General features: G+C 38.9%; 2 protein-coding genes across 2 annotated transcripts; both read right to left on the bottom strand.

Moving 5' to 3' along the window:
* Positions 1-2,931: 2,931 nt before the first annotated feature.
* LOC116178928 lies at positions 2,932-4,096 on the bottom strand. Its single transcript, XM_031498588.1, has 2 exons — positions 3,680-4,096; positions 2,932-3,456 (listed from the first exon to the last, which is right to left on the bottom strand). The coding sequence occupies exons 1-2, from the start codon at positions 3,737-3,739 to the stop codon at positions 3,187-3,189; spliced, it is 330 nt and encodes a 109-aa protein (XP_031354448.1). The 5' UTR covers positions 3,740-4,096; the 3' UTR covers positions 2,932-3,186.
* Positions 4,097-7,510: 3,414 nt separating this feature from the next.
* LOC116179744 (intraflagellar transport protein 140 homolog) lies at positions 7,511-12,234 on the bottom strand. The gene is made up of 7 exons (XM_031499563.1): positions 10,236-12,234; positions 9,905-10,191; positions 8,934-9,340; positions 8,703-8,881; positions 8,460-8,654; positions 8,197-8,415; positions 7,511-8,148 (listed from the first exon to the last, which is right to left on the bottom strand). The coding sequence occupies exons 1-7, from the start codon at positions 10,671-10,673 to the stop codon at positions 7,627-7,629; spliced, it is 2,247 nt and encodes a 748-aa protein (XP_031355423.1). The 5' UTR covers positions 10,674-12,234; the 3' UTR covers positions 7,511-7,626.
* Positions 12,235-12,663: the final 429 nt, after the last annotated feature.

Raw genomic sequence — 12,663 nt, 5'->3', positions numbered from 1 at the left:
GAACTAAACTGTCGAACTGTCATTAGCTGTCAATTTCAAAGATCCAAGCGTGATATCATTTGATTTATATTTAAATTTTTCAAATTTTGTGCCGTTTTATATTTTCCTGTGTCTTCAAACACAGCGCCATCTACTACCTTCTTATAATGAATGCAGTATAGAGGGGATCTTCATTTTAGATTTGATGCCAAGTTATATCATGTTCGGTTTGCGTTTTATGCGTATCTTTTGAAAGTAACTTTTTTAGTGGCGTCGTAAAAATGAATGACTTACATTACAAGCAACGTGTTGTGATTCAATTTTTAGTGAAATCTGGCGAAAAACCCTCGGAGATCTTCCAAAAATTGCAGGTTGTGTATGGAATCAAAAACGTGTTTAATTGGGTGAAGCGGTTTAAAAAAAGGCGTGAACGGTAGTCACCTCTCGTACTGACGCGAAAGTCGAACGTTTTGCACACGCTGAACACGTCTGACGTGCGATCAACAAAAAAAAGTCTGCAAGCTGTTACGCAGAATTGGAACATGCGCACAATTCGCGCAAGCACCGATCTTGCACCAGTCCATTGCGCGAGAGTTTCTGGCGCAAAAAGGTATTCCAACGTTGCCGCACCCACCCTATAGCCCCGATATTACACCCTGAGAATTTTTTTATTCCCACAGATGAAATCACACCTCAAGAGAACTCATCATGGCGGCGAATCATTGTGTAGAGTTGGAAAGAGAACCTGAACTGAGGAAAGAATTTTTCATTTGTGACAGCGATAGGAATTTCCTTAGATCAGTTTTGAGCATTCTGCCAGCTACTCCGAATTAGGTTTTCCTAATTCCTCAGGTAAAGAGAAGTATAGAACAACTTAAGACNGCACCCACCCTATAGCCCCGATATTACACCCTGAGAATTTTTTTATTGTAGAGTTGGAAAGAGAACCTGAACTGAGGTAAGAATTTTTCATTTGACAGCGTTAGGAATTTCCTTAGATCAGTTTTGAGCATACTGCCAGCTACTCCGAATTAGGTTTTCCTAATTCCCAAGGCAAATACCAGAGTAGTATAGAAGAACTTAAGACCTTCTGCAGGGGCACCCCTAATAAACATTTTGTGGGGCACTCTATTGTTAAGGGCTCAGAACAAGAGAGGGACTATGGATCTTGAACTTGAAATTGCTATGACATTGGATTTTAGGTCCTAGGTTCAAAATCTTTAGTATAGAATTTCAAACTCTGACCATAGAGCCTTGGACCATAAACCCCAAACTTTGAAACCAGATTCTTAACTTTGGATCTTGGTTGTTAGATCGTGGACCTTGACTTTGAAATCGAAAATCTTGTAAGTAACTTCAAATCATGAAACTTTCGACCTTTAAAACTCTGACTCTTAGCCCTGAACTTGTATCTTGAGCTGTAAAGCATTGAATTTTCAATTGTTTGTACTGGGAACCGGTTGAATTGTCAATCTTGCACCTTACGTTAAATTTTGAATCTTTTATCTTGAGACTTTAAATCTTAAAACCTTTTAACTTTTTTATTGCCAATCCTAATGCTGTGCAGGTTAAATAAACTACCCTGTATGTGGGCAAAGCGAAAAACTAAAGAAAAAAAACAAAACGGTAGGGGTAGCATGTAATAAATCAAAAATCAATAATTACACAAATTGATCACTAAATCTCTTTAAGTTAGTGCACACCATATCTCCATTCCTAGACATTTACAAAACATTTCCAAACCTTACTGACATTTAAGAAATCTATTATATTAAACAATTTTAAAAAATCAATATTGATTCAAAAAAATATTTTTCAAAAATTCAAAAAACTGCAACACTGCGGGAGTGCACAATAAAGGACTGCCGGCTGCTGTTGTGGGTCCCAAGTTGATTCAAATGATCTCACTTACCTCACTGAAAGTCTCAGTTGACAAGGACGCCACGCAGTTAAGGCCTTAAGTAAGAGTAAAATAAAACCTAAAGTAACTGGGAACTAGACCACATTGTAATTTTCTCCAAATATGAAGATACCTATGTATTTTGCGGGTCATGACATTTCGGTCCGCCGTTTTGGGTCCACCATTTTGGTGCCCGCCGTTTTCGGTCCCGGCCGTTTCAGTCCCGGTCATTTCGGTCCTACAATCTATTTTTCTCTATCACCAGTACATTGTTTAATAAATAAAAACTTTTTCTTTAATGCGAAATTGTATTCAATGTAATTAATAATGACTTTAATCACACTGCCACAACACAATGAGACAGATGTTATAATTATTCCAAATTTTTAATAATAATCGTTACCCAATAAACAGCAGAGAACATATGAAAAAATGTGGGACGCTATTAAGAATTTTTGGCCAAACTTTTTGCCAGATTCTATTTCCACAGATTTCGAACTGGCAGCAATAAATGCTATGCGGTCTGCGTTTACAAATTCAAATTTTTTTGGATGTCTTTTTCATTTCATTCGAGGAACTCAGCGAGTCAACACCAGTAGAACTTGAACCAATATTACACTGGCTCGCCTACATTGGGCGCCCTAATCGAAGGGGAAATCGAAGAGAGCCAACCTTTCCACCAGAATTATGGACTGTTTTTGAAAGAACATTAAATGGCGATGCAAGGACAAATAATATTGTGGAAGCTGCGCACAGAGCACTACAGGCCGAGATGGGAATGGATCACCCAACGCTTTGGAAATTTATTGACTCTCTTAAAAAAGTTCAATCGGGAAGAGACCAAACATTTGAGGAGTATATCCGTGGTGACGGGCCAATTCCAAAAAGAAGAAAATATATACAAGCTGACAATAGAATACTAAATATTCTGCAAGAAATAATAGAACACACAACGAACTCCTTCAAGGAATTGCTCACAATTTTTTGATGAACTAGTGTAATGTGTCATATAACGGTTTATTTTTTCATGGAAAGTCTTATCCAAATATCAAACTATTACGTCAACGGCAAGGCAACAATTGCAGAATTGATACCTTTCTATAACTAGCATTTGTTAAAAAAAAGAAGTTTTATCAGAACACCCTGTATAATTATGTAACCTATAAAATATCTCGACTGTAAACGGTATCGTTTAAAAAAGCGCAATGCAGGTTAAGTGCGAATTACATTGTGCACCCATTAAAGCGAAAGAGTCCATAGACCTTTTCTTAATGGGCGTCAAGGGTCATCGCATACAGATTACTTATTTATATCGCATTAGTTACGATACACTCGGCAATTTTTCTGGGCAGCCACGTCCAACTACGAGTACCAACCTGTGTAATTTTGTTTTGATTATCACCACGTCCGGAAGTAGGCAGCCCATAGACGGACACCTGCGGTATCGGGCCGGGTAATAAATTTGTAAGCACCCAGTATTTAGCGACACTGCTTAAAGCGACCGCATTTAACGCCGTCGTGTTTACGCGAAGATCGGTCGGAACAGATGTGGCAGGAGGTGGTCGTTGTGTGCTGACCTAAACAAATGCCTTTTAGAATCCATCGTCTGGGAGATGCATGCAAATTTTGACCAAAGTAAATTTTTGAATACTCGTTTAAGGCGGTGAAGTACAATGGATGTGATAAATGAAAAATTGTAGGCCTAGGCGTTCGTTAGCGGAAAATTTCGGAAAACTTTACCGGAAAGTAGTTTTCGTTTAGATAATTGCGAAAACAATCGCTCAACTTTTTTATACTTACTTCACTATTTTCAGCCTGTGATGGAGCACCATTGAAGTGGCTTTGTTCGTTCGAGCTCATTATAACATTAAACGATTACAATTAATTTAATAAAATTAATTTAAAAAGCGATATCTAAGTCATAATGCACTATTTATTTGGAAAATATCACGTGAAAAATTCTACTGTCATTGTCTAGAAGATGCGGGGGACGCAAAGGGAAGCCATTAGAAACTATCAAAACTAAATTTCGGCTTTTCCAACACGCGAATAACTTCCAGACTTTAAAGTTCCGCCACAAAGTATTTATCGTCTACGGCATTTTAATTAAAACTATCGTATTGTTTACGCGGCGCGTTTTAATTTGATTAAATTCGGTTATTTAGAAGGGAACAGACGCGGGGTGCTCCAAACAATAAACAGAAAACGAGACGGCCGGTAAAGGAGGAATGCGCATTGTCGGTCGAGTTTCAGAAAACTGCAAAGTGCGATTTTTTGAATTTTCAAATTTGAATCCGGGATAATATTACGCATTAGGGGCTACTCTTCAAATTGTTGGTATGCAAATATAACAACAAACGGTCCCAGGATTTTAGGCAGCGTGATGTATTATTTTTGTTTATTTTGTAATATTATTACATAAGAATAAATTAAGTAAACAAACAAGTTCAAAGTCAGTGGCGTAACTGACAGGTCTTGTGGGACTAATCAAACCTATTCCCACACACGTTATCACATAATATATTTAAATTCTATGTTTTTCCACTCTTTCGTCGCACTCTTTATTCGTTCGAGTTGGATATATAATGTTTTCCTACTTCCCCATTGTTCGTTGCTTTTCATTATTTTGTACGTACGTGTATTTGAGCAAAGTTTGGATTCATTTCTACACGTTTTCTTACTTACATTTTTCTCTCTATTCCTTTCCCATCGTTTTTCTCGATCTCGATAATTTAATTACTTTTTGCGCGATCGGTCATTTCTGACTATTTACCATGGGTGTTTCCATGACAGTACGTAGTATTTACCAGTTGCTATGATTACGACGACGCCAAAATTACTTACCGATCTAAAAACAGAACAGCAAAAATACTTACCGACGCCTTTTTAAAAATCAACAGTCTTACATTACATTTAATCTTTAATTATTGTTAGGTACATTAAACGTACAATTTGTGCTGTTTTTCCTATAGCAAGACGCTCATAAAGTCATAAAGGAAGTGCAAAGCTAGTAAAACTACATCAGACACATGCACATTTTTATGAAATTATTAATTTCAATTTTGACAAATAAACTGGTTACCTAGTGATGTACACCATACCACTTCGATCATTTCGATTTATTCTGCTCATTAATTTCTTAGTGCATATTTATATTGGTTGCATAATTTTAATTTCGATCGCGCAAAAAATGTTATAAGCACGTCGAACGTTAAGGGTTACCGTTCTCAGACAATAATTGGAGTCGTCGCTTCGCTCCTCCTCCAAACAATTGTCTTCGAACGGTAAAAATCCCTTACCGTTCTCCATACTTAATATACTATATGTTTAATTTTTTCTTGATTTTATATTTTATCCCATTATCGTCGTGTTAACTGTTCAGTGTTCAGTGCATAATGAAATGTATGTGCTGCCTGGGAAGCAATTTTAGTACGCGAACAACAAAATCCTGTATCCAATAATCTGTAACTTCGGGATACTGGCATAATGCGAAACGCGCGAAGGAGCCAAGAGAACAGCAGATAGTAGTACCAAAGATGAAGTATAGGGGGCCACCATTAAACATTTTTTTAGTTTTTTTGTGGCTCAGGAGTTAATGTCGGCTGTCCCGCTAGAAATACTTCAAATTTAATTTATCATGATTTTATTAGGGGGCTTTGCCTTTTACATATTATTTTTAAAAACGCGAGACTCTCAACTTTATCTCAAGGTATCCCATACCGCGTGCCCCCCCTTGAAACAGTATAGTAAATAAAATGGAATTATACTCAATATACCTACTTTTATTTCAAATCATAATCTTAAAATTCAGGCTAAAGTTGTGATAATTTCAGGGGTCCGGTACTGCAATCTTGACTTAACCATTGAATAAAAAATTAGGCTTTATTCAATGACTTATAATAACCTATACTTAGCTGGCAGCTCGGGGAAAAAATTACAAGCAGAGCCATCTAACGTCGAAATGACAGACATTTTCCGCCACTTTCGACTCTTGGTAACAGTCGGCTTGGACTTGGTGGTATGAATAGGGCTCCTACGTTTTGTTATGCTATGGCCGTTCTTTGTCTTTGTGTTGGTACGTGAGGCATAGGAAAAGAATTAAATAAAACCCCAAATTCTATGCAAAAGAAAACACAAGAAAAAGTAAGAAAAACAACACCATTGGACAAACAAAACATGGCTACACACAAATACAAGAAATAAATCAACTACACGATAATAAAATGCAAAAGAGAAATATACAAATCAAATATCTCAAATTGTACAATAAAGATCAGGTATTGAGTCAAATGCGCTAAATCGAACGAAACACAAGAGACATCATAAATGCAAGTGGAAAACATGATAATCAATTCAGTACAAAAAACACCACAAATCTATTATCAATTTAAGCAAAACAACATGTACAAAAAATTGCTGTGGCTAGCACAGATACCAGATCAATCGCCGTTTTTTACTTTTCCTTTAGGTAAACTTTCGTTTTACTTGATTAACAGTTTGTAAAAGAGTTGTTTTGAACATATACTTACAACATTTGAAACGGTAAAAAAGTAAAAAGAAATTAAATTCGGCTCAAAGGACCAAGATCTTTGTACGCTTTTTGCAAGTAACTCTTATCATATAGATGGTAAAAACCCTTCGCATTTTAAGACTACGCGAGCGGGGGTTTATTTTGAAGAAAAGTTGCCGTCAATGTGGTAAGTATTTTAGGTTTATATACCTATACAATATTTTCGGTTTTGGATACTGCGCATTACCTGGTCTTTTTCTTGACATATTTAGACTTTGTCTTAATTTCACCTCTTCCATTACCATTTCCATCATACTGTATTGTACTGTATACCAATAAGATCCAAAATTTTCTACTCTTTTGTTTTGATTTTAATAAGACTATTATACGCCCAGCTTCGGCGATTGTGTGGATACGTGATGGCTTCACGTCCTCCCCCTGCCGCGTCGGGTGGTCGCACTGTACCGAAAAAAATTTGAGAAGTGGACACACCCTTAACGGCAACGGAATCACCAAGTATCAACCCACCGCGAGGGTAAAAACTTCCACTACGACAGAGAGACCATTTGGTTGCCAGTTCGATGGTCCACCCGATTGAGCATCCCGCGCAAAAATTTTTTTAAAAATAAATTTTCCACCCCCTGGTTCACTAGGAGTCATCAATGTTTTTAAAAAAATCCTGGCGACTTGTCCCTTGCAAATGTATAAAAGCGCATTTTTACTCAAAAAATTCACACGCGATCCGAGGAACAGTCTACAATTGGTACGAGTGACGGCGTACCCCTCACATCCAAATGGAATTGAGAAAATAATTTTTTCAAGGTGTCCAGGACGTTAATTTCCTATATTTTTGTACCAAATTGATGGAAAACCAAAGAATTAAATAGCTTAGAGAAAGCTGACCAATCCCATTGCGTTAAAATCTTTTTCTATAAAAAGCAACCAAAATTGACTCGAACCCTAGCCCAAAGTAATGAAACTCAACAAGCTGGCGGTACGCATCATTTATAGAAGGTTCAAATGCAGTAGGTCACGGGAATAGGGACCATTTATGAGGTAATGATGGACTTTTGCTTAGCTACACGATATTTTAATAATGATGCAAAATGTTCACCCGAAAATCACTGAGTTTAGTGTTACCTTTATTTGTATTTTCCTAACCTACAAATCGTTTTGGATAAAAACATAAATACTATCACATAATAAAAGGACGGATTGGTTCCACAATCAACTTAACCTAATTAACTTCCTCTTCAATTTCCCCCTCGCCCTGATCTTGACTTACTGAGCTCCTCAACTTGCTACTCGAAGGTATTAAGATACCAACGGTCGTGCCCAACCCGGCCGCTAAGGCCTCTATTAATTCCTTATTTACATAGTAAGTGATGGGCACATTTCCTGAACTGGATAGCACTTGACGCAATTCCGTTAGAACCTGCTTGGCCTCGAGAAACTCCTGATTTTTTACGTAGTGATGTATCATTAAAGCGTACACGTCGCCGCGCCTAACCGACTCTTCCAAGTCGGGCCCGCCCGCTACCAAAAACTGCCGCGACTGCGTGATGGCGTTATCGATATCGCCTCTCTCGAACAAGCGGCGTATGTCGATGAACCTCTTGATCGCGACCATGCGTTTCTTAACGACTTCGGATGCCTTCTCGTGTTGGACCGATGCATTCGGGATTTTCGTCAGACACCGCGAAGCCTCGGTAAGCGCTCCGTACGCCTTCTCGTAGTTTTGAAATTCATCGATTTCGATCTGAAACGAGAACATTTGCGACGGCACTCCACAGTAAATGTCACAAACCTGTGCGCATGCGACGTAGAAATTAGCCAGTAGATCTTGAGCCTTACCCTTGGAGTAGAACGTGATGATATTACGCAAGACTTCCGGTTTGTTTTGCCAATCGAGAGATTGCAAATAATTAGCCGCCATGATGTAGATTTCTCGCTGCCTCGACACGCCCGCGAAGAAGATTATTTTATCGGTGTCGCCCGACTTGAGTAGCGCCTTCATTGCTCGTACCTAGACACTTTGTAAGAGATCCCATTACACGGATGAGGACTTACCCGATCTCCTGCTTGGGTAAATTTTTTCGTTGCCAACTGATAGTGGCCCTGAATCATGAGACTTTCGGCCAGACTTTCTAATATTTTGTTTTTGGTAGTCTCGTCGACTGCCTCCTTTTCAGGTGTAAGTTTCTCCACCAAATCTTCGGTCAGTTGCACGTTGTGACTTAGGCATATGTTAATGGCGTCTATATACTGAGGAATAATGGTTTAAATGTGATCGAGAGTAGGGGACCATCTTACGTGTTTCCCCACGGCTAACAAATCAACGGCTTTGTCGTACTGTTCGTTGGCGACAAAGAAGTCGGCGCACTTTTTAATTAGGGCCGGGTCGGAGTTCCAGTCTAAACTCACGGCGACCTGTTGCAGCACGTCAAATTGTTCGAATTTAAAAGCAAGGTCCAAGGCCTTGTGAAACATCCCTGTGAACATCCATTGCCGATTTTACCCCCTTCCGATTTACTACCTACTCACCCGCTCTGTGATAGCACATAATGGCCTTCTCGGCGTCTCCGACTTCCTCAAAGTACCTGGCGCATTCCAATTTCTCTTGCCGACCGGCGACCAGTGCAATGCTCCAGAGCTCCTCGCCCATATTATTCTCTTTACACAGTCTCACCGCGTTACTATACGCGTTAGCCTTCTTAAAAAACTCGACAGACTGCTTAATGTTGTTCAGTGTTTCGTAGTGGCGGGCCATGTGGTAAAAGGCGGCTTTATCCGTGTTCGCGCGCGTCAGTTCGGTGGCACGACCTTCTTCCTCCATAAAGCAGAGCGTACGAACTTGATTGTAGATGTCGCCCGCTTTGGCGTACGTTCTCAGTGCGCCGTTTAGATCGCCCTGCGATTCTATGTACTGACCCCACCATTTCAGAAGTTCTCTGAAACACGAATTCTGTACATCACCCAATCGTTTTGGAGTATCGTGGTGTGCGTACGCGATCGCTATTTTAAAATCTTCAACATGAGTTTTATTACTGACAAACTTAAAAGTTCTTCATTGGGAGCACTCGGCCCTGTTTCCTATTACGTTTTTTTTCCAAAGGAAGCAGGTTTATGTACTGTGTTTTAAACAAATTTTTTAGAATTTATATTTTGGTAAATTTACACATGTACCGCTTCATAGCGAACCTGAACGAAAATATGTCTGGCGATAACCAGCAATATCAAGAAACGTATTGCGCGGTTGTCCGATCTCTTCGGACCTAAAAGTTTCGTTCCGTTGTGCGATAAGCCGAGCACGTGAAATGCGAGTTTCCTTTTGGACTCAAGAAGTACGCGAGTCGAGTTGTTTGCGTTTGTTCTAATGAGCGAAGGATTCTCGCTTGAGTTCTCAAGCCAAAACGCACTATTTGAGTGCGTTAAAAATTGAATTCGAAGAGGAAATAAAATATTTAGTAGTAGGAAGTAGGAAAATTAGGTTTCATCACGCAGTAGGTACTTACGGTTCGGTAGTAGTCGACATGTACACTTCGAGCTGATCCGGTTGTTCGACTAACATGCGCGGTATTTCCTGTACATGCGTGTTCGCCCTTTCGTACCTATAGACAGCTTCGCGAAGGTTGCCATTTTGTTCGAGCATTTGCGCGTACATGTGCTCGGTGTTTTTCAGATGTATGCGATCGTTGCTTTCGGCAACCTTCAGCGCCTCGTCCATTCGATTGCGGCTCTGATAGAATTTATTCAGCAGGTCGTAACGTTCGCACTGCATGTACAATTGTTCCGCTTCGTCCTAAACCCAGAGTAAAATACAGGGTGGTTTTTTTACGTCCTTACCAGCATGTTTAGTTGTATTGCAAGAACCGCTATTTTAGCTTCTATCGGTAACGAAGCGTCAGCAACCGCCAATCTCAGCGCTCGGGCCGCTTTAGCGTCGCCCATGTGACCCAAGCACACGGAGGCGACATCCAACCGTCTAGTTTTAACGCACATTCGCGCCAAACTCTGCCAAACTCCAGCCGACTGAATGAGCTTGATCGCCTTGAACGCGGCGTCCATATTTCCCAAGCTGAGATTGTAACTGAAATCCAAGATGGCCTCCTTGGTCGCCTTATTGCACTTCTCCAAACCGTTAAAATCGTTCATGACCACCCTTTCGATGTTGTGTTTGCTAAGAACGACCATAAAAGGGGTCGCCAGTCCGATCAGTTTGGATTCGGCGTCGATGGCCTTGATATCTTGGATGCGAATACCGTGGTCGGTCGAAATGAACATCGTTATTACCACCTGATCTTCGTCTTCTAGTGACCGTTTCACTGCTAAAATGATCCAAAGTTACGTAGAAAAGATGTACACTGAATATAGAGTGTGTTTTTGCTCTTGTTTGTTATCATTCCATCGTACGATAAAGATAGGGTCAAAACAATTTCGCAAAGAACGCGAATCAGCAAGAGTACCTCGTGTGTGTTACTAAGCAAGTGGTTCACCTGAGAAGTCTGATGACAAGAGACCTGAACGCGTGTTAATAGTCTCAAGTTACGCTGTGTTACGTGCGAGCTCAAATGTCGATATGAGTGTTTCGCAAATAAAAAATACCAGTATGAGCTTTTTCATTTGACAAATATATAAGCAATATACACAAAAAGCCCTGGAAGTAGTCAGCTTTGAAGAGATTTTTATATTATATACCGATATTTCGGTTAATGAAAGGGGTCACTATTTCTCACTTCGGCATCGAAGTTGGAACTGATACTAAACACAATTCAATTTGCTTATATTGCACAGATTCCAGACACTCATGGAAAGAATGCATCACATCCGCATTCATTCTTTATTCGATTTTGAGATTGTATTTTGGTAAACATGGGAAAATATACACATGTACCGCTTCATAGCGAACATGAAAGTACGTTTGGAAATAAAAAGCGATAAGGGGTGCATTTTGCGATAAGCATTGAGACCATGTGTGCGGGGATTTTAGACAGCAGATGATTATATTTTGATGTAAGAATTTTGCAAATTGCGATATTTTCGCAGACAATTTCACGAGCGGTTACGTACTATTTTAGATAAATTATCGTTTGAAACGAAATTTATCAAGTACCTACCGATAAAGTGTTACCAGTTATCATTTTGGGTGGAAAAATCCAAACAAGAACGTCGCTGCTATTTTTTAATCGCATCGCTACCCGCAACGTGCAGATTTAATTTTAGGCCAAAATTGGACGTTAGCCTTGTAGCAACGCCGTTTCCTTTACGAGTGATAAAATTTACGCGACAGAACATTTTCGAATTGGACACGCTTCAAATAGAAACGGGATTAAATAAACTGAATTTAAAAACTCGTTGTGATAAACAGTAATTTTTGTTGCAGTTTATCTAAGTTTGAGTGACGCATTTGGACAGCGCCATGTGCAATAAATAACATTTTGTGTACAACCGCACTCGGAAATTTTAAATAATTAATTGATGCATTTACTCTGAAAAAAAGCTTAATTTATTCGGAAAAATTTAATACCAACACATCGGAACATTGGCATTTTATTTCTGGGCGCAAGTAATAAAACCTGGTTTGTTTGCATTCACAATAAGCATGAACATTTTTGTTTGGCGTTCATTCCAACAACTAAGTTACCGGGCAGTGCATGAAGTTAAGAAGATAAAATCAACTGGTTACCAGAAGAAATTATCATCCACATCAATTACTGTTTAACTTTTTTGTGTATAAAAGTAATGGTCGCTTATTTTTAGGAATTTGCATTAAACAATTTGGTTTAATGTAATTTTGATATTCCTAAAGAAACTGACCTATGAGAATTATTTGCAGAAACAAATGGTATTTATTGAAAAGAATCAAATCCAAACAAATGGTGTTGGTTATTTTTTTTTCATTCAAGGGCAATTTTGCTTTTAATTTCTACCATTCCTATGGTTGGATTAAAATTTTGCGTAGAACTGAGAAGGGGTGTATATTTTTTAAACAGAAGAAATTACTAATAATTCATTATGTGGCAAAGACAAAATATTTAGATAAGGATCAAATGATAGCTGAATGTCTTCATTCTTTATCCACCAATAAGTAGACTAACCAGGAATATGTAATAAACAAGCAAATGTTTTTAAGTTTGAAAGGTTCCACCCTGTATATACAACTTACGACGATACATACATTTTTGAGAGTTGGCAACCATGCAATTTCTAGTGGGGAAAAGCTGCCTGCGCCATCTAGAAAGCACGAATGCTCCATAAATGTTTGTTGTTATTT

This window comes from Photinus pyralis, unplaced genomic scaffold (assembly GCF_008802855.1).
Source record: "Photinus pyralis isolate 1611_PpyrPB1 unplaced genomic scaffold, Ppyr1.3 Ppyr1.4_LG8, whole genome shotgun sequence".
In the NCBI taxonomy this organism is placed as follows: Eukaryota; Metazoa; Arthropoda; class Insecta; order Coleoptera; family Lampyridae; genus Photinus; species Photinus pyralis.
The sequence above is the reverse complement of the archived record's forward strand: the minus strand, read 5'-3'. Positions and strand labels throughout refer to the sequence as shown.